General features: G+C 43.3%; 1 protein-coding gene across 1 annotated transcript in view; it reads right to left on the bottom strand.

Annotated features, from left to right (window-relative positions):
• Positions 1–25,699, bottom strand: part of TRIM55 (tripartite motif containing 55) — a 38,584-nt gene extending 12,885 nt beyond the window's left edge. The window contains exons 1-8 of the mRNA XM_032182865.1: positions 25,532–25,699; positions 24,680–24,852; positions 16,283–16,448; positions 14,666–14,761; positions 10,515–10,748; positions 9,514–9,536; positions 9,296–9,420; positions 6,971–7,197 (exon numbers count right to left, since the gene is read on the bottom strand). Coding sequence (XP_032038756.1) covers positions 6,971–7,197; positions 9,296–9,420; positions 9,514–9,536; positions 10,515–10,748; positions 14,666–14,761; positions 16,283–16,448; positions 24,680–24,852; positions 25,532–25,699 — 1,212 coding nt within the window. The remainder of the gene's footprint in view (positions 1–6,970; positions 7,198–9,295; positions 9,421–9,513; positions 9,537–10,514; positions 10,749–14,665; positions 14,762–16,282; positions 16,449–24,679; positions 24,853–25,531) is intronic.
• Positions 25,700–26,357: the final 658 nt, after the last annotated feature.

Genomic DNA, 26,357 nt, shown 5'->3' with positions numbered 1-26,357 from the left:
GTTTTGTTATTTGGCTTTCAAACAGAAAAAGAAAAGGGCAGCGACCTGATATTTCACATGACAGATAAAGACACGTAAAGTGTCTAAACAGCCACCTCACCACACATGGGGAAGCAAATCATTTTTATGCAAATAGAGTCTGCGACCAAAATGTCTTTCTTCCTCACCTCCCTTCTATTTCATGATTAAATAAATCATAAAGCTGTCACTAGAGACCACACAAAAAGAGGTCTCAAATGGCTGAAATGAGAGCCTTCTGCATTGGTCTATTTTTAATTTCAAAAGGTATTTTGAATTAAAAAAGAAAGAGAGGGGAAAAAAAAGAGCATGATGCTATTCGCATGCCTGATTTCCCAGGAGTACAAGCAAGCTCTATGTCCTCTTGTAATAACATAACAAATTTTCAAAACCAAACACAAATAAATGAAAATTAAACGGTGCTCCGTAAATTTAATTGAGATTCACAGTGTCCGATGCTTTTCAAATTCAAATTACCACCAGACAGTGCAGCCTTTTGCATAACTTATGTAGATAAAGCACAGATGATAGCTTCTTTTTCCCTCTGTTTTTTTAGTTTTTATTTTTTTTAAGGAGAGACTTCAGTCCTAGTGCTGGAATTTTTGCACATAAAAGCTGAATAGTAATTTACCATTTTTCACAGAGGCACCATATCGTGTTGTACAATGTTTGGTGTGCAGTACATAAAATAAGCAGGGAGAAACAAGCATTTTGTGCTGAATAATAGACCAAAACTGTGTTTTTTTTTCCTGTCATTAGAGTGAATGCTCAAAGGTAACTACTGTTACTCTCTGTCAGAGGTCTTTGGTCTTCAGTAAACAAGATTAAATGCTCCAGTGATAACATAATTCTCCGCAGATCAGCCATATCGCTTTGGAAATTGAATATAAATATATAGCTTACCTACAGAGGGTGTGAATTTGGACCTGGAGGAAATAAATCATGGACCTTGTCTACAAAAAAGGAGCTACTCCAGAATAGAAGTTATGGAACAGATAAGGTCTAACTTACAGTTGTTCTGTTGTTTTCAGGACAACTTCACTGTGCAGTGAAGTTCCTAGTCCTTGATCTTGTAGATATTTCAGCTCTAATTAGTGTGATGTAAGGAAAAAAGCCTTTGCCTACAGAAAAACATGTACTAATCATGCTTTTTGCTGTGCCTCAGTATAGAATGGACCTTCTTAGTTTGGATCTACCTGGGGACAAAAAAAGGGAAGAAAAAAAGAAAAAGAGTATTCACAGCCTGCCCTGGGATCCACATTTTGGAAGCAGCCCCTCAGTTTATGACATGCCCGCTAAAAACCCGCAAAATCCAGCCCTAGCTTGCTCAGCTTTATTGCTATGAAAAGCCCATTTTCAAGACATTTTTTTTTTAAGCGCAGATACTTAAAAGCACACGCACAGCCTTGGGTGGTATCTGTGCGATGGTAGTCCCATCTAGTGTGTCTGGTGAGATTTAGCGGTGCTGTCATCTTCCACCCCATGTCACCGCAGGCTTGGGGCACCTTCTTCCTTCTAGTGAGCCCTGCTGTGGGCACCACTTAGCTCTTTTTTTTTTTTTTTTTTTTTTTTTCTTCTGTGGGAGGGAGCTGCTATGTTGTGATTCACTGATGAAAGCACCGCTCATAAGCAGTGCCCTCGAGCCCATAACTATGTCGCTGCATCCTTTAGGGGTAGTTATAGGGAGTGTTTGTAACCAAACAACCCTGGATGCTTCAAGAAAGTTGGGCTCATCCCTCATAGTGTGGGGATGTGTTTCAGGGCCACGTTGGATGGCTTGGGCTCTGCTTCCCAGAGGGGACAGGCTGCCTCCCAGTGCAGGGTTATTTGGTGGAATTTTCTTCCTGATGTTTACCCCTCTGGTGAAAACCATCACCCTCCAGATTTTACTCCACGATTTGTTGGATTTAACAAGCTCAGCTCATCACACCTCACATCAAACCTCAGGGTCTCTATCCTGCTGGCCAACTGAACAGCAACTGAAATAAAAGCCCATGGACCTGCGGAAGTAAATTTCCCTGTCCATTTTGAACCGGGGGGATGCAATGTTTAACCATGCAGGAGTAAGCCGAAGGGTGGCGTTCTGAAGGTGAGAGGAAGGAATGTTTTAGGCAGCTTGACTTGTGAACCAGCATGATGTTTTTGGATGGGGGGAAACAAAAAAGGGAAAACTTCCTTTAAGACCATATAGGAACATCACCAGAGACACTATTTGAACTGTTAGTTAATGGTAAAATGAAATATTTCCTACCCATGAAAGAACAAACGTATTGAATCAGATTCCAAAGATGATGTAGTATGATTAGAAATGCCAAAAGTGATATGCAGAATGCTAACTCCTGTGAGAAAATAAGAAGAATGCTTCACCAGCATTGTCATAACACCAACTCGTCATTACCACTACGCTTGGTGAAAAGCTCTGTTTCCACAACACTTTTCCACGACATTCTTTAAATGGAGCAAGGGAGTAAAAACAGTGTTGTAAGGAACATCAGCCAGGATTTTTGAAAAATCAGCCTGTTTGCCATTGGAGAGTGGGTTGTGTCAAAGTCACATGCAGGAAGGAAACAAAGTTCACATACTGAAAAATGACCAGTGGCACGCGGCAAGGCCATTTTGCTCACGATGCAGACTCATTTCAGCTCAGATCCATAGCTCTGATGTGGCATCATTCCTCCACCCCGCCTACCTTGGTCTCTCCAGCTTTGCTGTTCTTCAGCACACTCTGCACCCTTCAGCTCCCCTTGCTTTCCCATTCCTCCCCTTGCCTCCAGCCCTGGGACAATCCCATTCCCAATTCTTTCTTCCCCTATCCCCAGAACCATGCACTACTCTTTTCAACCTCCTCCTCCTCCCAAAATGTCAGTGTCACTCCTGAGCCTATAAAATATCAAGACACAGCACCCACAGGTCCACACAACCCCAGGCACTGGCAACACTTGCCTGTTTTCGCTCCCTGTACCCAGCCATGAAGAGCTGGGTACAACCGAGCAGCTATGATGTGACTGGAAACCACATTTCAGAAGTTTGGCCACACCAAACATTAGTTTTGCTCCTCTATTTGTTGCTGGTAAATTAAGCCCCCAAGGAAGCAGCCTGGAATCAGGCAAACTCAGTAAGGATTTTACCTGTCTATGGTGAGGCTTGGGTGCCCATTCATTAGTGGAACTGATATAAAGAAACAGCAGCAAAAGATTTCATTGTGAATTTACCTGCCTTTGCCAGCTCATTTGGAATATACTTAAGAAGACAAGGTCATAGAGGATTTGATAAATTTAATATATATATGTATATATGCATGTATATTCCATATTCATATCAAACCCTGACTTGAAAAATAACTGCTGGAATTTGTGGGTCAATTTTTTCTCTTGTTATGACTGAAGTCACTGAGAATCCTCCCACCAAATTCAAGTGTCTGCATGAAGCCTTCAGCCAACAGTTAAGTGTCCCTTTTATCACATCTGTATGAAGCCCTTCTTCTAACTTCTTGCCCACCACATGATGATTTATTATTGCAGAGCTGCTCATGTATGCTGAATGGTCAACTTATCTTTTGAGGAAACAGCACTGAAATATTTACTACCCACTTGTGCTTTTCCACATGCACACACGTACTCTCCTCCTGTCACATATGTACAGGTAATATCTTTGTTAAATCAGACAGCTTGAGCCTGATGTCTGCAAATCAGGACAGTCTGATTTGGAGTGCTGCTAATGGGCTGGTTGTCACCCACTAGAGCAGGAGCAGGTGTGATGTGCAAATACTTCATACACAGTCTCCTCATCTCTGCTTCTTTAGTCTTTGACCCATGCAAAGTTCACACACATATGCAGAAGAAAGAATATTCAAATTCAGGTTATCCCAACTCTAACATTGTCATTTTAAGGGAAACAGCCTCTCATACCTTATGACATTAATCTCTGTAATCTCATCATGCTGCTGGTAGTCCAGCACAGAACTGGAATATGTTACCATGATGCTCTCCTTTAATCAAGTCACAAGGAGGAAACCCTCTGCAACAGATCTGAACCCAGTAAATCACACTGCTTACTGCTTGGCCACCAAGCACACTACGAAGCACCAGGTATTTGCATGGTTTTGTGTACACAGGAAAAAGCTGTACACTCTAGTTGCAGCCACCAAACTGCAAAAGGCAAAGCCAAGCTGCAGCTGCTTGGTGTACACGTGATGTGCACAGGCTTTCAACAGGTGATGAGAATAATCTCATGCATGGGATCCGTCTGCTGCTAACACATGCAAACTTCTGATGGGCAGAGGCATCACAGCCTTTCTGACAGCTCCTGAGCGTGTGTGCAAGCAACTCAGGTTAGGTGCACTGGCAGCTAAGCACAAACAACTGCTGTCATGCTCCTCTGAAGCTGACAATCAGCCTGTCACATATTCCAATCATCCGTAAACCCAGGGGACCGGCCAAGATGACGATTTAGGCTGCTTCCATATTTCTCAGATTATTCTTTAGCATGCAGAGGAAAATTAAGTCAGGTTTTCCTCAACAACTGCTGCACGCCACAACCCTCTGGGGTGAGCGCGGTGGCACTGACCTTGGACGTCGCTGCAGTGGCATTACTTTCCTTACCGCTCCCCGGCGCGCTTTCCTCCACTGCTGCCGCTTCCGGGGCTTCTGCCTTCTTTGCACTTGTTTCCAGAGAAACGGGAGCCCCTACTTTCCCCAGCCCGCTCCCGGGGGTTGAGCTCGGGCTGCTTGCTTGCCGCGGCTGAGCCTTATACCAGCTAGGGTAAAACAAGGGGTCAACGGTTTCTGCCGCGGGTGGCACTGGACTGTCAGACTCTGCAGTCTGTTGAGAGCCACTTGGTGTCACAACCTCATCCTTAATCAGGACAGATAAAGAGAAGAAGAAGAAGCAGAGTGCACTGCGTTACCTTCCTGCCGTAGCCAACGTTTCTCTGCATGCCGTGTTTGTTATATCTCACTGCAAGGAATGTATTTGCCCTAATACGAGGTCCAAAAGAATTACAGTCAAAATGCACAGCAAAAGCAACTAACATTTGAAAAACACAAAGAATATAAGTTACCAGAAGAATAAAACAGGAGGGCAGAATTAGCAGGGAAGAGGACCCTGACTGAGAAAGGAGTGGGCAAGCTGTTCCTTAGTCCATATTGTTGTATTTTTGGGGCCCATTTTAAACCCATTTCTAAGTCAGAAATAACTCTCTGGAAGTCATCCGAGGCACTCAGTGTTAATAATGGGCATTGGAGGAGAAGGAGACCCTGTGTTTCAAATATACTGTCCAGTGAAACTCCAGTAAAGGGATAGAGCTGCCTGCCAAATTACAGGCGTTTGATTAGTTACTGTATTTCATTCCATACACAGATAAAGACACAACCAGATCCCAAAACTATAAGAAATCCTGCATAAGAGCCTCATGAACTGTCACCAGCCATGAAGAACAGGTAAGATACCTTTGAATGGTGTTTTGGGTTGAGAGCAATGCATTTGCCAACAAAACTGTTGACATGAACAGTCAGATAAGGAGAATACAAAGACAGTGGACAGAAACGTTTGCCCACCAGCCTTGCTATCAATACACTGACCAATTTCAGTCACATTTTGCTGAGAAGAGGAGCAGTCGGATGAACTGCACCTCTCTACTTGCGCCAAGCTCTCGGGCTTGCTCACATTATACCTGCTATCACAGCTGCATTTCTGCTTTGCCTTTCTCACACCAGAAGGCAAAAGCTGAGATACAGGTATCCCACACATTGCAACGCACATGCCACGGCGTAATGCACATCTGACCAAGTCATGATGGCATTTCACAATTGCTGCAGCAGCATGCCATACACTTTCCATTTTAGCCTTAGAAGTGAGGGACTTGACATTAGTGGTCAGGCTTTCTTAAGTCTAATTCTTGTTTGATTGTAAAAGTACATCTGTTATGCTACAGAAGTTTAGTTGAATCAGTGCAAATCTTCAGAAGACAAACTTTGGTTAAATCGATAAAACCTGACTTAAGAGCATCTTCACACAACTGGTGCAAACCCATGTATGCTCTTAAATCAAAGCAAGACTCAATCTATAGTATTTATTTTCCTTCATTTTATGTGGAAAGCTTGCAGTAGTCAACAATTCACCAATTCCTCTCTTGTTTTTACACTGACCTCTCCAAAAATCATCAGAGCTGTCTCTAGCCACTCAGCAACTTCACTGGGCAAATTGCATAAGAGCAGAATCTGCTAAATTAGTTGTATCTATGGGCAGCTAAAGTAGCACATGAAGTATATTTTTTATATAGTCTTTTAGAATATGCAGCAATTATAGCCTCATTCTAATTGCGTTCCTTAAGAAAAAATGCTGGCCTAAATTATTCACACTCTGAATCTGCTTGCTGCCAGGTTGTAACGTTGATAGGCTAAAAGCAGTTCCCTTTTCTGCTTGGTGTGTGATATCCCTTCATCCACTTAGACGATAGTTCTAGGATGACCAGAGCAGAAGAAGGTAAGTGCCATTCCCAGTAAACAAGATTAGAGGTATGATCTAAAAACTGCTGGTGGAAAGCTCACTGAATCCACTGGGAATGCCAAATTCTCTTAGTATAAATATTTTAGCAACCATTTCATTTATAACAGTTAGTCTGAGTTAAAACACAGGACACAGCAAGCAGAACATCCATTATTATATGCTTAACTCCCAAATTGAATCTCTTTTATTTATATCTTATGTATCCCATATATATTCTGGTTTATAAAGCAAGGCAATTCTTTGCCCATCAAGCGATCTTTACGCAGGACCGGGTACAGTCATGTGCATCTGTGAAAGGGCAAGAAGCAGCTTTGCTCTCCAGTGCCTGGACTCTCTTAGCCTTGCTCCTGAGACACGGTGCCCACGGGCTGCAGGTGAGGGTTTTCTGGCTCTGCCAGACAGCTCAGCAGAGCTGGCAGGGCAGCGGGGCAGCGGGGGCAGTTACCTGGCCAGCTGGGGGAGCAGGCTGTGGTGCTGGGGCAGGTTCAGCTGGGGGCTCGCCTGCTGCGCTCTGTGGTTCAGGATCCTGCTGAGGTGGCTGTGATGCTCTCTCAGCCCCTTCCTCCTCCTCCTTCTCTTCTTCCTCCTCTTCCTCTCCTGATGACTCTGTGTGGACTTCATCCAAATCTTCCCCATCCACCGTCTCCTCCTCTTCCTCTTCCACCTCCTCCTCTAAGGGGACAAGTATAAAAGGAGCACCACGTGAAGATTACTACAGTCTCTGTGTAATGGAAAGGCCATTTACAGTTGCACAGCAAAGCTACTGATGATCCACCTCCCTGGCAGACGTGAGGAGCCTGCACGGGGCACAAGCAGGAGCATCACAACAGGGAGGACACCAAATGCACATGCTTTAAAGTCTTAAGTTAGCCCTTCCCATGGGAGGGAGGGCAGAAAGGCCTGTTCTCCTCAGTTATCCTCATGAGGGATTTGCAGTACAGACCTGCAGTCTTTCATGAGAGGATAACTGGTCTGGCACAGTCTACCAGACTAAAAGTCTCTCTTGCAATTTTATTTGTTTTAAACACTGAGGCCATACTGAATTTTACCAGGTCAGTGTTTTGCAATACTTACCTGTGGAGGCCTAGGGTACCAACCTCCCTAAAACCAGACTGTCAGACTTGATCAAACCATAGGCTGTACATCCTACAACACATCCTGTTGTCAGCATTCGTGGTTGCTCCCTCATTTCCAAAAGGAACTCTCTAACAATGTGTTTTGTTTTGCATAATCATGGTATTCATCCAGACAAACATCGGATACTGTTCAGAGCCATCCTGGTAGTTCAGAGAAATAAACCTAGATGGATGTATTAACCTACAAATTGACTGTACTTTTTGCACAGGCTGTGGTTCTGCCTGAGACTGTAGAAGGAATGCAGATCTGCAAATCAAATAACACTCTTGTAATGGAGAAATATGCCTGCAGGCAAACATTCTCCTACAAGCAGAGTGTTAAATCTCTGCTTCCACACCCCCTGCATGCAGAGGACCTCACTGACTGTAGCAGGACTGAAGTCCTGATTGCCAAGGCTTTACTAATGCCTTGTCCCCAGGAGGTGGGTGTCACATTCCCAGTCTCGTGGTAGGGTGCATGAGGTCATGGTCTTGGCAAGTGCACGCAGGTGGCAAGTGCACACAGCTGTGGCTGATCACAGGGACAAACCGGGCATGAGGCTGTGAGCAGGGACTGTCCCTCACAGCACAAATCCCTGCAAGTTCACGGCCCTGTGAGACAGCATCTGATCCTCTGCTGCTGACTGGTGCCATGGCTGGTGTCCCGCTATATGGACCCAAGTCCCAAGTAGAGTTAGTCCACGGGTCCCATCTTACAGACCAAGACCTGCAGCAGGCATGTAGGGTCTCTTGTAGGGACCAGCCACATGCTCTGAAGTTAGTGTAAGTTGTGGCATGGGAGTAAGTGATAGGTGCCAGCGGAATGAGTCTCAGGCATATGCATGAAACTTAACTGGGCTGACAGAGGTAAATGTGGATGTATTACCAGAACCTTGAGCCAGCAAGAAAATCAGAGATATCCAGATGACCATTAGTAGAAGAGATGAGAACTCTCCTCTTTTAATAGGAGAGTGCTTATTTGAAACACTCGTGTCCATTAATTTCTTGTGGCTTACCCTGTAAGGTAAAGCATAGATGAGCCTGGGTTTCAGGCTGCCTTGTCAAATGTAGGATTGCAACTTTGCTTAAGCACATAGACGTATTAAGCATGTCATGATGTCACAACAAGCTACATCACAAAATGTTAAATATATGAAAGATGATGACAATTTTTGCTTACTTCTATAACTCTGTGATTTTGAATTTTGATCACATTTCTGTTACCTTTCTCTGTTAGAACAAACATGTGTGTCTTTTCTAAAGAAAGGAGTATTTTTAGTAGTAAATTTTCTATTTCTTTAATGACTTTCTATAGCAGGCAGGCCATACAATAATAGCATCTTTTAGGGGGAAAAAAGTACTTTATAGACTGAAATAAAAGCTTAATGTTGTGGTCCCTTCACATGAGGAAGCAGTAAAGATCATGCTCTTAGGAAAATCTTGAGGCAACATAATAGGTAACATTAAGGATGTTGACAGGTTATGCGATTTCTAACTGATGGATATTTGGTTTTGATTATAATTGAAACAAAATGGTCTAATTAACCTTGGGATGGACAGAAATATCTGACTCAAGTTTTCCTGCTCTGTATCATCATGTAAATTACACACAATTGCTATGTAAGAAAGCAATTTAGGTGAAATAAATGACTTACCTCTGTCAAAATCAATTTCTCTTATTATCTTTTCTTCTCTACTGAGGTTCACAGTGAACTGGTTCATATTTTCATACCCATCCTCTATTTTTTCCATTTGAAATCCTTTAGATGCTTCAGTAATTCTAAAACAGAGAGATTGGTTGTTTGCATTTGCAGATAAATTTCCAATTTGTAATTCATTATAAAGATCAAGTGTCATAAGTTTAAATACTTACTTTTGTAGCAATGTTTTGGCATTCTGTGAAAACAAAAAGGAAATAATGGACTTCTTAAATGTTTCCATTTTCTGAGAGACTTTATGCATTGAGATTTAGTTCTTACACTGGCTGCTTCTAAGTGCACTACTATGGATCTCATAAATGATAACCACAACATCTACAACTGAGATCAGATTTGAATAGTGATTAGTATACAGCAGAGTTCATTGAAGTTCTTAGTTCATTGAAGATTTTTTAAATTAAATTCTGAATATGACAGCAAATACCAACAATTTCTACAAAAATGAAACAGAGATATTTATACTCCTTTTCTTTTTGTATGTGTTTTTGGTGAAAAGCAATTGTTCTGTTACCACCTCTAGTCACAATAACTATATCCATGACTGTCCATGACAACATACTTCTGGAGTCACAAAATTTTATTTGTCTGGAAAGAACTCTTCAACAGCAATTCTTTGATGATTTTTTTGTTTTGTTTTTGTTTTTGCTTTCTGTTTAAGAAAGATCTTTTCAACCTGTAATACAGAGAAACTGTAACATTGCAGGACAGAAATTCTACACCAGTAAGTTTAGTGAACAGGCTGCTAACGGTTTCTAATCAGCTGTTGTAGTTTATAGTATGAAAACAAAAAAAGCTTTGAGGTAAAGGCATAAAAATGTGACTTAGAACATCCATATCTAATCCTGGAAAGTTAATCACAGTGTCAATATGCAAAAGAAAATGCTGTAAATCACAGAAGTACACATATATGTATGTTTTAGTGGTGGGACAATAAGAATATGTAGGAAAATAATAAAATTTATGCTTTCTCTTGGGGGAACTCAAAATCATTCTTGGTTTTAATATTATTCACAAGATGCCTAGTCATTTGCCTGTGTTGATGCAAGTTTTCAAAGAATGAGTTTGAATTCTGAATGCTCCTAAAACTGAAAAATGCTTAAATTGTATTTCAGCAAACCCACTGCTCTACTTCTGCTTCTACTTATAGACTTTGTACCTGCAAAAACACAGCCATTTCTGGTTCTTCCATGAACTGGATTCCTGATTCCACCAGCTTTGACACGGCTTCCAAATGATCCGCATACTTCTTCATCAAGGAGCGGACATGTTCCAGTTTCTCCTCTTGGGTTCTAGTGATTATTTGTGTCATCTCATTTTTTCTTTCTTCCAGTACGGAATAGAGATAATCAAATTTTTCACACAGCTGTTCTTTCTGTCGTCTGCAGCATTCCTGTGAATCATTTGGTTTATGTTAAACATGTTATGTTCTTAAAAGAGTTTCTATTTTTACAGTTACTTGGAAGCATTTTCATCAAAGAAATTCCTCTTTCTGAGCAGTGCAAAGGATTCTGAATGACCCCAGAGACTTTTATAATTTTCAAAGTTCAAGCTATTGGAACAAAAGTTTTAAAACTGTTCTCAAACTCTGGATTTCAAACCACTGAAAGCCCACAAACAGGTTATTGTATAACTTGTCAGCCTTCTAAAAAAACTGTAAAAGGTATTTATGATGTCTGTAGTGATACTTCAAAGCCTGCAGAAAAAGTAAAAAACATCACCATAGTAGCAGCTGGGTTCATTTGCACGAACAGAACGTTTTTGAAAGGAGAGATCATCTCAAAGCAGTTCTGGAGAATTTTCTTTTTCTACCTGGAACTTTCTTGCTTAGGCTTGATTTTTACATAAGCCCTTTTAGACTCTGTTTTGACAGCAGGTGTCCATTATATTCCATTTACTGTGTACTGAATGAGGTAGAGGTACCACGAAGAAAATGGTGTGCGACAAAAGCACAAAGACAAGGAGGAGGAGCCAGGTCCCAACCCTACCTTCAAGCATTGATTTTCACATCATTTTCCAAGACACTTTTACTGTCCTTCCACCCAGACAACACAGCGTATTTCACCAAGTAAGGAAGGTGGGTTTGATGACTGCTTCATTGTACACTCTCTAAGAAGAACACACTGCGCTTGCAAGGGAGGATTTACGGGGAGGAAAGTGGAGACAGGTTATCAGTAATGTCTGAGGCCTACCAAGAAGAAGCACTTGACTCATCTCAGTGCCCTGGGGCATGTAGATGGGCATATCCTTATTGTGGTTATATCTGGTTGTGGATGGGGGTGGTTATTTTAATCTCCTTCTTGGGAACCGAGGCTGAATCAATTCCTCTTCTTCATCCCTTGAGGCATAAAGCTAAGATCCTGGCAGCACAGAGTTATTAACAACCCCACAGTACTTTTGGAACTGGTATTATTCACAGTATTTGACCACTTTTTTTCTTGAGTTTCAGCCAGAGCTCTTTCCTAAGAGCTGGAGATGGTCTGCTCTGTATTGTTCAAAGGAGAAAGCCTTTCAAAGATGGGTATATGGCCAAATATCACAGCCTGGATTGCACGATGAGGAGCACATACATATCTTGTATTGGCTCAAGTATCCACCTCTCCTTCCCAATGAGGAAGAGTAGGCAAAACAGGAACTCCTAATTTAAAACTTGTGGGTTCAGTCATGACCTGTCCTCCTGGCGGTCCTTGGCATTTTCCAGAAATTCCTCTCATGAGTGAATTATAGAGTGGGGTTAAGGAACTTTTGAACCAAGTGAGACACGATTTCTGGGTGTCGTTCTATTGTTCAGACCTCAGATAACCTTCCTCTCCTCTTTCAATCCTTTCCTCACTTTCTCCCTCTGTATCCTGCACTTCCTCTTGCTGCACACTCCGTTTTAGTCTACAATGACCTCCTCTGAAATGTCACTCAGATCACTTTTTAAACAGCCTTAATTTCAGGACAGGTGTGTGCTATTTGCAACATTTGATATAGGACAAGTATTAGGGGAAGAAGAGAGACAGAGTGATATCAGGGTGCCCTGAGAAGTCCTTCCCAATCTCTAACTTCTAATATATAATATTTCCTGCCAGCAGATATTACAGAGTTGTGAACTTCAAGTGGGAGAGAACAAAGCTGGTTCCTAACTGCAAATGCTGAAATATTTCTGAGTACTATCTTCTCTGTATAAAATGTACCCTTACTAAGCCTCTGTGTGATAGAATTATCCTAATCAGATTCTGAGTAATAAAAAAGGTTAATAAATACATGACTTTCCGTTCTAAAAAAAATCTTAGCTTTTTTTTTTTTTTTTTTTTTTAAGCACAACTCCAAGAAAAAGAAAGAACATGAGTTTCACTGCTTGTTCTGAAGTATCTGTGTTGCCTGTCTATGCTATTAGCATTTGAAAAAGACACTGTATTTTTTTCTTCATTATCTGACTCTTGTTTTTACAGAACTAAACTTTTTCAATATTTACTATTTTATGTTCTTCTGCTTTATCTTGTTTGTTTTCAGTATAATATGTGGACTTGGTAAACCTTTCAAACAGCTAAAAAGCTATATTAGTATTAATCAGGTGTTTTTGTTTGTTTGTTTCTTCTCTTTTTTAGTCTTGGATAGGAGCAATAGCTAAATATAGAACTGTAGGCTATTGCATACTCCAGCTAAAAGAAAAATGATCATGTATTTTCTGCTGGAGCAGACACTTATTGTTCTCCTCAAAGCATTAAGTAAAGAGAGAAGAGACAATCCTGGATTATGAGCATTACTTCCACGTGTGCACATTTCTCAGCTCCAGATGTAGCTTTTCATCTTCAAGGACAAACTGATGTCAATTCAGACAAAGCTGTTGTATGGTAGGAAATGTGATTTGCTTGAAACGTAACATGGAAGTGCCAAGGTAAGCTTCTGCAATCTCTGACTTTAAAGGTGAAAAGCCTGTTAAAACATCTGAAGGTAAAATGGCTGCACTTTCTCTGGGCTTCGAGTTTAAAGGTTAGGCTTTAAACTGAGTGGATGACTCTGAGGAAGCTAGTTTCAGAAGCTGTTGTATTTTTTAAGTATTTTTAGCACAGTGTTTTCTCCATACTTCAGATGATGTTTGAAGTTTTGTTTCTATATCAGCTAGTTCAACTTAAATGAGCATAAGCTCTTACTTTTGTATCATTTAAATTTCTGCAGTTAACCTACTTGAAAGGCTTGTTTCTGTCTGCAAAGTCCTGATAGCAGCCAATTTCATCCTTGCAATATGAAGGCTTCCTGACTACAAAGTTCTGACTCTGCTGCTAACACTGTCTCATTTATTTGGGCTAATGGTTTTATGTTCTTTGAACCAAACTTGGACATTTTCTGCTCTTTCTTGCTCTGAGGAAATAGGAACCTTCATTAATTGTGTACGTAGATAGTGGAATCAATTTTTGCTCCCATTTAGAATCTATACATCTTGGATTATCTTCTTTTTCACTGCAGTTTCCCTTTTCTGCTCCAGCTCTGAAGGGTCAATAGAATTCTAATTGGGCTGAGAGGGATGCGACTTCTTCACTAGATGCTTCATCAAACTCTGATCATAAAATCAATTCATATGAGCTGCTTTCAGCCTATTACTCTGTGATGCTCAAATTGGTCAGAGCTGAAATTTATATTTGCTTTGTTGGTGCAAACCTCTTGGAGGAAATGAAAGCCACTTCTGCTACTGAATAACACAAAACCAATTCCAGCTTTGTCAGAGAAAGACCTTTACCAGAAAATCCAAACTCACAGTAACAACCCAAACTTGACCCACACATGAGCAACACAACAGGATTCCTTAAAGGACAACATGAGTATATTAAAAAACTACTGCACAGGAGGCAAAGTAAACAAAGAGTTAATTGACATACTTGGGAGCTAAGCTGAGGCTACCCTGTGTCTGAGACTGAGGTTCTCCTCAGAATCAGTCAGGACTAATACTGGTCTTCTACAGCTCTAGCACTTGAGCTGAGATGTTAAATGAACTAAGAGTTGATGGCATTTCTGCTTTTATCTTCAGTTACAACCTATGCAACTAAGAACGCTGAACAAGACGTGTTGACATGGATTATTTTACTCTTTGTCATCAGTCAAAGTGGTCAGTAGTCAGTGGTCAGTGCCAGAGGCAGGGTGCTGAGCAGGACATATCCTTTGGATGAGGTACTACAGCTAGTCCTACAAAAACACACAGATTTGGCAGAACAATGTGGGAATCCATTCGGGTAAGGTGAGATGTAGTGTAGAATGATCATTACCACCAAAAGTTTAAAAGATGCAACTCCACTCTGACATAACTGCATGTGAAAGTGTGCTACTTACCTCAACTGTCTTGCAGGTCTCCTCCAGCTGTGTGACTATCCCTTGCACTCTGTCATTGCTCCCCACCAGGACTGCGATGCCATCACTCAGCTCGGACTGGTCAGGAAAGGGAGAGGACGTGAGAGGGTGTTAGACACTTGGGGGGCACTGGCAGCCAGCCACCCACCGTCCCACCTCAGAGTGGCCCATCTAACAGTGGGGAGCAGGGGGATGAATAAGCCATACCAGGGTATTAGCTGCTCTTTTCACCAGAACCATGGAAGATTGAAGCATTACCTGCTCACAAGTTGCCTGCTAGTATTTTGACATTTGTTTCCTCTCCCAAAACACTAAAAAGGGGGAGAAAAGGGTGGAGACAGAGTCATTGGCACACGGGAAACAGGTGAACACTCTCTCAGGGACCAGACCAGTGGGAACATGGAGGGCCCTTCTGTGTGATAGAAGGGAAAAAACATACAGGGAGGAAGGAGCTGGAGATGTTGAGGCAGGGACCTCTACATGGAGGAAAAATGAAACACCCTGACATGAATGGGAGATGTCCTTAGAAGAGGAAAGTCAGAGAAGATACTCCACAGGGAACTTGGTGAGGGTGCAGAGGAGGGCAAGGAGCCCTTAGCATACTGATGGAGTGATCTGTCCACAGAGACATCCGTGCCTGTGGCCTCTACAGCTTTGTAGAGGATCCTTTGAAGCTTGCATCCCACAGGCTATGGGTTAGACATCCATTCTTGGGCATGAAAGCCCCTTTCCACAGGCACGCTGGGGAGGAAACCACTGCTTGCAAGTCTACATGAAAAGGGAGTGATTGAGGGCATGGATTTAGTCCAAGAAATTTCTCCCCATTCTCTCTCCTTTTTTGATCAAAAAGGATGCTTGTAACTACTTTTCTAAACTGACTTCTCATTTGTAGTTTTCACACACAAGCATCTGTGTGACAAAGTTGGAGGCTGGGATTGCAAACTTGTCCTGTCTGATTGCTAGGCCCACCGGGGCCCTCCAGAAAAATGAGCTGTTTATCTCATGAGGATAACCCAGTGAGTCAGGTTTTAAATTAATACTGTATTAAAAATAAACAAGTCTTTTACTGGTGACAGCAAGGGCAGAGGATGTTAGGTACATCCTGTGCTGCCAACTATTGAATATTCCTGCATTTACTTGCAGGAGGTTTTGCACTTAAAATTTCTTAAAAATGGGATGCTTAAAGGCAAAAGTGCCTGATAGATAACTTTTTGATTTGTAACGGCCTGTTCTCTTTTTATCATGTTCTGTTCTGTAAATCCTGCTTATTTTTGTGATCTAAGAGCACTGAAAAAATAGATTAGGAACCTCAAAAGGGAGATCCTCACCTTCACATCAAATCTTGGTCTAAAGTGTTTACTTATTATCCTAACAAAAACTGAGACACTGTAATATCTTTCTGTGTGATTTCTCATAAATTTATATCTCTGTGTTCCAAAACAGTTTCAACAGATTTGTGTGAGCCCTTCATTCCCTTACAGGAATGGAGAATGTACTCCAAGACCCCTTTGGAAACTCACAGGAAGCTCATGGGAATACTTTCCTGTTGATGGTCCTTCCAGTTGCTGGGAGGACTATGAGATACAAAAAATTATTTACCTTCTGTCTCTGGTAAACGTTTGTGAGAGGAGCAACCTGACAGTCTTTGTGGGCACCAAAGACTTTGCACAAGGAGCAGGTGGGCATTTCACAGTTCAAACAGTAGATATTAATTCTCTCATCTTCATGCTCTTCACACATTGGCTGGTCACATTTCCTTTCAGGCCTGCAAAAGAAAATAAGTTTAAAATAATCTTGGTCTCATAAATTTCTGATGACAGTACTCAGAGTATCAACATGAAACAGTACAATCATATGGCAGTGTCCGAGGTTGAGCTGAATACTCACTGTAGATTTAAACCTGTCACACAGGCTGACTAAATAGACAGAAGTACCATTTAATATTCTGACACGAAAGGATGTGATGAGAATATAGAAACATGATTTCATTCTGTGATTCCAACTGGGAGTGTGACTGAACCCTCACTCATGTTTAAAAATGTAAATAACCTCACCAAGATTGGTCTGAGACTACCTGTGTACTGTAATTAGCATGTTGTCCATCATCGGCCTGAAATAGGAGACATATGCAATTCCTTTAGGGTTCATCATGCAAAATGTTGGGTGATTGGCCTTGATGCAGAATAGCTTCTATGTAACTTTGAAGTAAGAGTTGTAGGTATCAATGGGCCTTCATGCCTCTAACTCTGTGATCTCTGCTGACGTGCCAAGGTCCAGGTCAAGCCTGTTGATATCAAACTGGACCAAGTCCTTGTGGCCTTTACACCATGCCAGCAAACAAAATAAGGTCTCACACAAACTAATTTTAGCTGGGTGGCTCATGTCTAGCTGGTTGGACTTGGTGACCCTGAAGGTCTTTTCCAACCCAGATGATTCTGTGACTCTATAGCTTGTACAGTGTCAAGCTTTTAAAGAACAGCTCATTTGATTGTGCCAGCCACCAAGGGTATGGCTACACAAGAAGTGTGTAACCTCACCTGTGCTAAGCCAGGATCTATCATTAGCCTCACTAGCCCAGTCCTGATTTCTTTTCACCAAAATGATTCACACATTAGTCAACCCCTGCCATTTGAGGAATCAATTTAGTTGTAAATTCCTTTAATGAGCCATCTAACTGACATGCCCAGTGTAGGTGAAAGCTCTGGTCCTGTCTGTATGGGCAGGATGATGATTTTCTGAGCCTGTGCTCCATGCTTAGCACCCTAAGAACATCCGTGAGAAGCACATGAGCGTGTGACATGGCACTAGAGCATAGGGTTAGTGGAGTGTGCCTGGGGGGTTCAGCCTCCAAAGGCTGCCACTCCTACTGTGGTGTGTGAAATCTTTCCGGTATAATTCATTATACCTTTATGCTACCTTCTGGAGGGAGAACTATGGCTTACCTGTAGCAAGTGAAACAACAACAACATAGAAATACGTTGTTGTCATTGGATAGAAAATATTTCCCCAAACTATAGAATTTAATGGCATTAAATGGAAACTTTTTTTTTTTTTTTTTTAACCATTCTACAGAGCTCCATAGCAAGGAGGCAATGAGTCATTCATTCTATCACAATTGTAAAACATTCTGTAAAGATCATTATTCTATATTGTACTTCAGTAGAACTTTCCATACAGTTTGGCAGAGTGGAAATTTTTTAATGACAAAGTACGGGTTTTCTCTTCTGACCTTAAAAAAGAGGAATGGAATGTGATCAATTACATGCATGTAAAAAAGATTGAGCAACAAAGAAAATGCTTCATGCCTTTGTTTTTTATTTTTAAAGGCACTAGAATTAAAAGTGTTTATAAGGAAACCTGTGATCTTCAATATAGCATGCTTTACAAAAATAAAACCAGAAGAACATTTCTGGAGGAAGCCTGTATTATTTGGGTCAGATCTCCAGCATACATTTACACAAGGCCCTCGATGTGTCAAACTGAGCACCATTTCAAGGCCAGCCAAAAGAGGTGTGTCCCCACTGTGAAGGATGCTTTACGTTGTTTGCAGCTGACTGCTAACAGCCCCTGCTATGTTATGGTGCACCAGTGGGTGGGCCCACCTGCCGGGGCAGTAACAGACAATGAATATCAAAGTGATTAATTAAGCCTGAAATAGCTGCTCTTCCTGCAAATATTTACAAGACCAGAAACTACGAGAATGTTATTTGACACTGGAGCTGTGCCACTAGCATGAAAGACACACAACACAGGGCAAAAAGGCGATGGTGTCGAGCAAGTTCAGCCAGAAGTAGCCAACCTTCAAAGGTGCCGCAAGGAGCTGGAAGAAACCTGGCAGAACTCCCTGAACTAGCGGGGCCCTGAAGACAGTGACAGAAGATCAGAAGTAAACAGGTTTATGGTCTCCTTCCTAGGCTTTGCTAAAGGAGAGATATTTTGCAGAACATTCCCTGACTTCAGAGGAGATCCTCTAGGTTTACATTGGGGTAGCAAAGGCTGAAACACAGCTCCTACATGTAAAACAGTGGCTGCTCCTAAGTGGAAGATTAGAAAGTAGCCAGTAGGACAACAACAACATGGCTTTACTAGGAAAAAAGATTCATCACAGATGTGGTTGTGACCAAAGGATGGGCAGGCAGCTGAAATACCCTAATACTGATTCTTTGTCTCTGCTCTTTGAGATACTCAGCCTGCGTTTGACTGCTACAGGCTTATTATTTTCCATTAAAATTGGACATGGACCTTAATGTGCAGAGTGTTGTGCATGCTTTATGGAGAGGAGGCCTCCCGGCACTGGCGAGGCCACATCTGGAGTGCTGTGCCAAGCGCTGGGATCCCCGGTACAAGAGAGTCCAACAAAGGGTCATGAAGACAACTAAGGGACTGCAGCATCTCTCCTGTGAGGAAGGGCTGAGAGAGAGAACAAGTCATAGAGAATGGAGCCAGGCTCTGCTCAGTGGTGACCAGGGACAGGACAAGAGGCAGTGGGCACAAACCAGAACAGAGGAAATTCCACAGAAAACCCTTTTTTACTGTGGGGGTAATCAAATACAGGGAAAGGTTTCTTAGAGAGGTTGTGGTGTCTCTGTCCTTGGAGACCTTCAAAAGTCGTCTGGACATGGTCCTGGGCAACTTACTCAGGGTGGCCCTGCTTGAGCAGGGCTTTGGACCAGATGGCCTCCAGAGGCCCCTTCCAGCCTCAATCATTCCACAATTCTGTAATTCAGTGAAGAATTTCAAAGCTGCTGGGTTCATGAAGGAACACATTTTATTTAAGGAAATAGGAGGACCTTAACAAAATTGATATTAATATATTGATATGTAGAAGTGTATTTATGTAGTTTTATATCAAATGAAGTTTAGGACCTCATATTCCCATTGTCCTCTCACAAAAGAGTAAATTCGTCTAAGCTTGACAGGGAACTGCCTACCTTGTATACACCACACCACACTATTATGTGTATTAACATATTGTGCCAGGTCTGACCTAAATGGCACAGATTTTTAACAATTCCACTCCTGTTGCTTACATCCTCTAATGTCCTTGGTTACATGGGTAAAAGAGTTGCAGGAATAGGTTCTGTGACACAAAACCGAGGGGTGAATTGTTTAATTAGAAGTCATGTTGTACATAGTATTTATACAAATACAAAAAGATCTCCGTTGAAATCCTGAATCCAACTTTGATAGTGGTTTTACTGAGGAAACCTTTACCTGTATTTGACCACCCTTACAGTAAAAAAGGGTTTTCAGTGTTTTCTGTGGAATTTCCTGTGTTCCAGTTTGTGCCCATTGCCTCTTGTCCTGTCCCTGGGCACCACTGAGCAGAGCCTGGCTCCGTTCACTTTGCACCCTCCCTTCAGGTACCCATAGACATTGGTGAGATCCTCCCTGAGCCTTCTCTTCTCCAGGCTGAACAGTCCCAGCTCTCTCAGCCTTTCCTCGCAGGAGAGATGCTACAGTCCCTTAGTCATCTTCATGGCCCTTTGCTGGACTTATTCCAGTATCTCTTTTGAACTGGAAAACACTTGTCCCATCATCTGAGTCATTAATGAAGATAGTAAACTGCATTGTGCCCCAGTATCAACCTCTACCTACACCACTAATGACTGGCCACCACCTGACTTTGTGCTGCTCATCATAACCAGTTGAGTCTGGCAGTTCAGCCAGTTTTCAGTCCACCTCTCTGTCTGCCATCCCCTCTCAACATTACTTCATCAGTTTGTCAATGAGGATATTATGAGAGGCAGAGCTGACAGTCTAGTTAAACAACATCCACTGTTCTCCTTTTGTTCACCAAGTTAGTCATCTCATAAAAGGCCATCAGGTAGGTCAAGCACCATTTCCCCTTCACGCTGACTACTTCCAATCACCACCTTGTTTTTTATGTTTGGATATGAGTTCTAGGAGAGCTTGCTCCAATACTTTTCCAGGGATTGGTATGAGGCTGACCAGCCTGTAGTTGTCACAGTGTGACATCTGCTTTCCTACAGTCCGTAGGAACCTATAACTATTACCATGACTTTTCAAAGATTATCGAGAGTGGTTTTGCAATGACATTGGCCAGCTTGCACACCACTCATGTGTGTATCCCGTCAGGATGTCAAAAGTAAAAAAATGTTTCCCAACCTCATCCTCCCCCACTGAAGGTCAGTCTTTGCTGTAGACTCTCCCACTGGTCTCAGGGACCTGGGATTCCTGACGGCCAGTCTTACCATTAAGGACAGAGATGGAGAAGGCATTGAGTATCTTGGCCTCTCCTGTGTCCTTTTTAGCAGTGGACCCACATTTTCCCCAGCCTTCCTCTTGCTGCTGATGTACTTGTAGAAGCTCTTCTTACCCTTCACATCTCTCACTACATTAAGCGCCAGGTGGGTTTTGGCTTTCCTAACTCCATCTCTACAAGCTTGGAAAATATCTCAAAATATTCCTGGGTCATCCACCTGTCTTTATTTTTTTTATTATTTTTTATTTTTTTAAGTTTTATCAGGAGCTCTTTGTTAATCCATGCAGGTCTCCTGCCACCATTGCTTGAGTGCTTGCACATGGCAATGGACCACTGGAGGCTGGATGAAGATTGAAGGAGACTGTCCTTGAAAATCAACCACAGTGATGGACTCCCCCAAAAGAAGTAAACAGTCCATCAATACTCAAGGCAGAAGTGGGGCTTGAAAAATTAGAGGACAAAAAAAAAAAAAAGAACTTTGGGATTCCTGCAGTTCCATACATACATACCACCATTGTGAATGCCCGACCCAAGAAAACCTTTGGCACAGGTAAGGCCCATGGGGCCTTGGAGAAGGAGACTTCCTTCTCCATGGGGACTTGGAGAATATCCAGGTGATCTCTCTCCTCATTTCTCATGCTGTGCAGTCTGTGGGGCTCCTCTTGCAGCACTGGTTTGTGACACAGACTCCTACCAGGGCCCACCACTCTGGTCTCCCTGGTCCAGCCATCTGAGAGCCCAGGCATCCCCGCAGCCCATCCTGGAGAGCCACAACCTCCCTTGGGAGCTCACGATGTGACCACTGAGGTGTCAGGTTGTGGCAGTGCCACCCTGCCACCACAGTCGCAGAGCCCGTGCACACTGCTCTCAGCATGGTGCCTGGTCCCTGCTGCACGTGCTGCTCCATCCACGCACAGGGCTGCAGGGCCAGCCCTCACCTAGTAGGTGTAAGGGAGAAGGGGCACTCGACCCTTGCTGAGCAGGATTCAGCTGGAACAAAGCCCAGAAGCACCCTTTGATCAGGAATAGCTGGCTGAGCTCGTTAGAGGCTGCCAGAGCGTGTGAGAAGTCCCAGCTTCCTGCAGCTACCCTTTTCTGGCAGCAGCAGGCCCCCTGATGCTCCTCAGAAAGTTTGGGTAATCAGTGGCCCACAGCCTTTCAAACATCGGTGTAATATTTTAGTCAACTCTATTTCCACCCAGTTCGGCACTTTGCCCTCCTTTAAAGCTTTGCAGGAGCCACATCCTGCTTGAATATTTTTTTTCCTTGTGTTGCTAATAGGTTCTAAATTGGGCAACGGGCTCCGCTGTCATCGGCTGGAGTTTGATGAGCAATGTGATAGAAGATAAAAAAATGATGTGATTGTTATTAATAAGAAGGGCTGCATGTGAGGGCTTGGGCAGAGCTTCCCAACCCCATGGCAGCTTCTGCCCCAGCTTTTATTTTTGAAAGAACAATGCCTTAATTCAAATAGAAACTCAAATTAGAAAATAATATTTCTGAAATAAATTATTTTTGTCTAAGCAGGAAACAAAGCTTGCTCCTTATCTGGATTTCCCTCACTCTCCTCAGCTCATGAAAAAAGCACCTGGGGGCTGGCATCAATCTGGCATTCATTTATGGTGAATTATATCCACAGGAAGACCTGGGGGGAAGAGGCTCCCCTCTGGAAGTCACAGGAGCTACTGTCTTGAAGGATTGTCTTGGGAACACTCAAGGATGCAAAGATGACATCTCACCCTTCCTATGTACCTCTGCCAAACCCAGCCCTCTGTTTGAAGGAGACTGGTACAAAAGGAAGGAGGGGAGACTTGATTTTCCTTGACTTTCTTGTTTCAGCAGGACAGCACAGGGTAAGGCAGTGGCAAATCTTGCTCACACACCATGGGAGCCCAAGGAACGTTAGGCAGAGGGAGATAAGCAGCTGAAGCCTACAAAGTGCCAAATAGTTTAGATAATGCTGTTATGCACTGCCGCTGCTACGTAACCCTGATAATTATTTTAAATCTAAGGACATGCATGAAGGTTAAATAAACACCTGAACAGATTAAACAAACGAACATTTTGGATAGATAGCTAAGCAAATATATGTTCATATTTAGATTATTTCTATTCTCCCTTTTTATTCTCCATGTCGCATTGTACTTTACTAGAATTAAAAAATATATATATATCTACTAAATCTCTTATGTTTCTGTTTAACTGAATTTTGTTCAATTTGCCCATGAACTACATGACAAAAAGCAGCTGCATTTCCATATTTTTAAAGTTAAATACAACTCTGAGTAGAAAAAAATAAAGAAAAAAAAAAAAAGACATGAGGCCACACATGTCCAGCTAATTTGGTTGAGAGCAAAGTCCACCATCGTAGCTCTGCTGATTCATTTCCTCCGAGACTTTCTTGACTCAAATAATATTTGGATATCAATGACACACACGAGGGTAGCTGACCTTCCCTGGGCTTGGAGTGCTAAGGGCAGCAGAAAGGACAATTTTAAGCCAACTTCGTGCTCTCCAGCGTTTTGGAGCTCGAAGCTATGCCCAGCTACAACAGTCCCTGAAGGAATTAAAACAGCCAAGAATAGCCAAAGCCACTGCTGGGATCCAAAATGTCCTGTCTGCTGGTAACTGACCTCCTCTGCTGGAGGAGGGTAGAAGTGTCCTGAGCTGTGCTCCAGGGGTTGTGTCCACCTGCTCCACCAGTATCGTCTCTGTTATCTGTGCAAAGCCCAGACTCTTGTGGGAGCAGGATGGGATGACTATCAGGGAGTGTGGCTAGGATTACACCTTCCTTCAGGTGTACAAAACGCCTTGCCATACAAAACCGGCCTTATGGATGCATGCTGGTGACAACAGGCTGTGTCTCTGGGTCAGAGCTGCTTAGTTGATGGCCTGGGACCAGGCTTAGCTTCCCTCTTACTACGTTCCCCAGGGTGGTAGCATATGTCCGACCCATCCCAGAGCAAGAGAGAGAGAAGAATGCAATATTGTTCTACTGCTGGATCTGTTACACACCCATTACAGGCAATTAACATGAGGAGCAATCTTACTTTTTAGGATTAACCCACTCCTCTGCACTGGGATCCTGATTCTTGGACACAACCACATAGCATTCATATATATTGTTTGTTTTTTCCTTCACTTTTACAGAATCCTGAATAAGGCTTGATTTCATCCCAAGTGTTCACATTCCAAGCTGACAGGAGTGGAGATTTTTTACTGAGTTTTGATTTGATCTTATGATGCAGGGCATCCTCTCTGTGCAATTGACCTATCTCCTTGTTTGTTCTGTCTGTCCCTCAGAATTTTCTAACAAGATTTGAAATTCCTTTCCTTTCTTTAGCATGAGAACATACAGGATAAAGAGAAAGATGTTCTTTTGAACAGTTTATAAAATGAGCAACATGAACCTATCTACTTTTCCCTTATCCATATGAATACCCACTTTGACTTCAAGGTCTTTGCTTGCGCAGGCAAGTGTTGCTCATGTGAATAAGTATGGCACATTCATCTTCTCTAAGTGGTAGTGAGGAAACTCAGCATTTATTTGGATACTGTTTTCTGAGCTCAATAAGTGAGAGCTGACATCACTGTATAGCAAACAGGCAGGCATGCACAGCAGCACAATCCCTTCTGTATTTCCAAGAGAGAAAATAACTAAATAAACCTCACTTCTGACAAATAGAAAGACCAGAAGGACACCAGAATCACCTAAGCAGCGTCTGCTTTTGTGACAGATCTTCTATGTAGGGTACAAATTCACTGCTTACCTTGTGGACTCCTGCTTGTATATGTCGATGATGTTCTCCACCAGCAGGTTCCTCTGCAGCCCGTACACCCCGTGCCGGTCGAGGACCACTTCATGCCTGCATGAGGGGCAGCGAAACCGGCCTCCCGAAGCCACAGTCGTGCCTCCCCTGGTGGGCAGGTAGGGGTTCGAGGCCTGTTCTTGCCAAGTAGCACAAGAAGAGGTGAGTAAGGCCATGCACACCTTCGCCAAAATGTGTTTGGACAATGAGTCATTGTTCTTGGAGCACACGGAGGCTGTTTCATGATGGACCAGAGCCCACTGAAATCAAGGCCATGTCCCTCTCTCCCTTCTTCTTCCCTACTAGCCCAAGGAGCTCTGGGTCAAGCCATTCAATATTTAAAAAATTACTGGGAGAAGCAGCTGAAGTTGTTCAGATCAGGCCCATGGTGCTGCAACGACCTGTGCTAGAGATAGCACAGCTCTTCCAAAAGCGCCAGGGGAAAACCCCGTGTGTAACAAACCATTTGTAAGTATGCCCGAGGAGAGGGCTGCTGCACAGAGGAGCCCGGGACAACACACAAAGACTGCAAGATGTGGGGCTGGCTCCTTGGCTCTTGAGTGCTGCCACCTCCCTGCAGCTCACAGGGAGCAATTCAGGCTGGTGCAAGCTCAGCCTCAGCCCCGAGGAAGCTGAGCCCTGGGAACATTTCCCCAGCTCACCTTCTGCTTTAAAACATTCCCCCCCAGTCTTACCAACTACTAAAATCAACCAACTGAGCCGTGTGATACTCAGCTTTCCCATTCATTCAGCGAGTGCCACTTGTTCCTGCAGAAGCCAGAAAGCAGAAGCTTTCCACGGCAGTGAACCTACCTGGAAAATGTCGCTGGCACACTTCCTACACAGGTTGTGCTGGCAGGGCAGGATGACCACCGGCTTGGTGAACATCTCCAAACAGATGGGGCAAATCAGCTGCTTCTCCAGGTTATCCATGGTCTGCTGCTCTTTGGAGAAGGACTTGTAGTTCAGGGAGGTGCTCATCCCTAGCTTTTCCAGGGGCATACGCTCAGGATCAGGGCGTCGCAGCTCGGTTTCCGGGTTAATTTCCCTTGAAATAAATCCAAGGCTCCGCCGCGATCAGAGGCTCGCTGGGCTGTGCTCACTGGAGGACATTGTTTAAACGGGGGGCCGAGGGGAGCCGGGGCTGTTTTTAGCAGCACGGCGTCACGAGATGCCATTCAGCCGTGCCCATATAAGCGCGTGAGAGGAGGACAGGCTGGGACAGGTGACAGCTCCCGGGGGGCCGGGGGGGCAGCTGCAAGGCCCTGGCTCTCCTCACTCGCACATGGCAGCCTTCACCCCCCCCGGGAGGAGGCCAAGCGATAAGCAAGCGCCATCTGCTCCCCGCTTATCGCAGCCACTCAGTCCAGCGATAGGATGAACACCGAGGAGGCCATGTGGAAGCTGCAGTTTGGGCCTCGGGTTTCGGCAGGCTCCAGGAGCTGGACTTCCCAATGTGTGGAGCACATGAAGCCCCCTGAGAAGGCAATAAAAGCAATGGCTGCTCTTGGGCTCGGTTAATTCAGGGTGTAAACCTGTCACCACCTTGAAAACCAGCTTTAAAAAATCGCCTGCCTATATCTGCACTTAATGTCCAGTATGACTTTTTTAAGGAGCTGTAACATCAGAATCTAACAGG

The sequence above is a fragment of the Aythya fuligula genome, chromosome 2, assembly GCF_009819795.1.
Source record: "Aythya fuligula isolate bAytFul2 chromosome 2, bAytFul2.pri, whole genome shotgun sequence".
Lineage (NCBI taxonomy): Eukaryota > Metazoa > Chordata > Aves > Anseriformes > Anatidae > Aythya > Aythya fuligula.
This window is presented reverse-complemented; position numbering and strand designations above follow the sequence as displayed.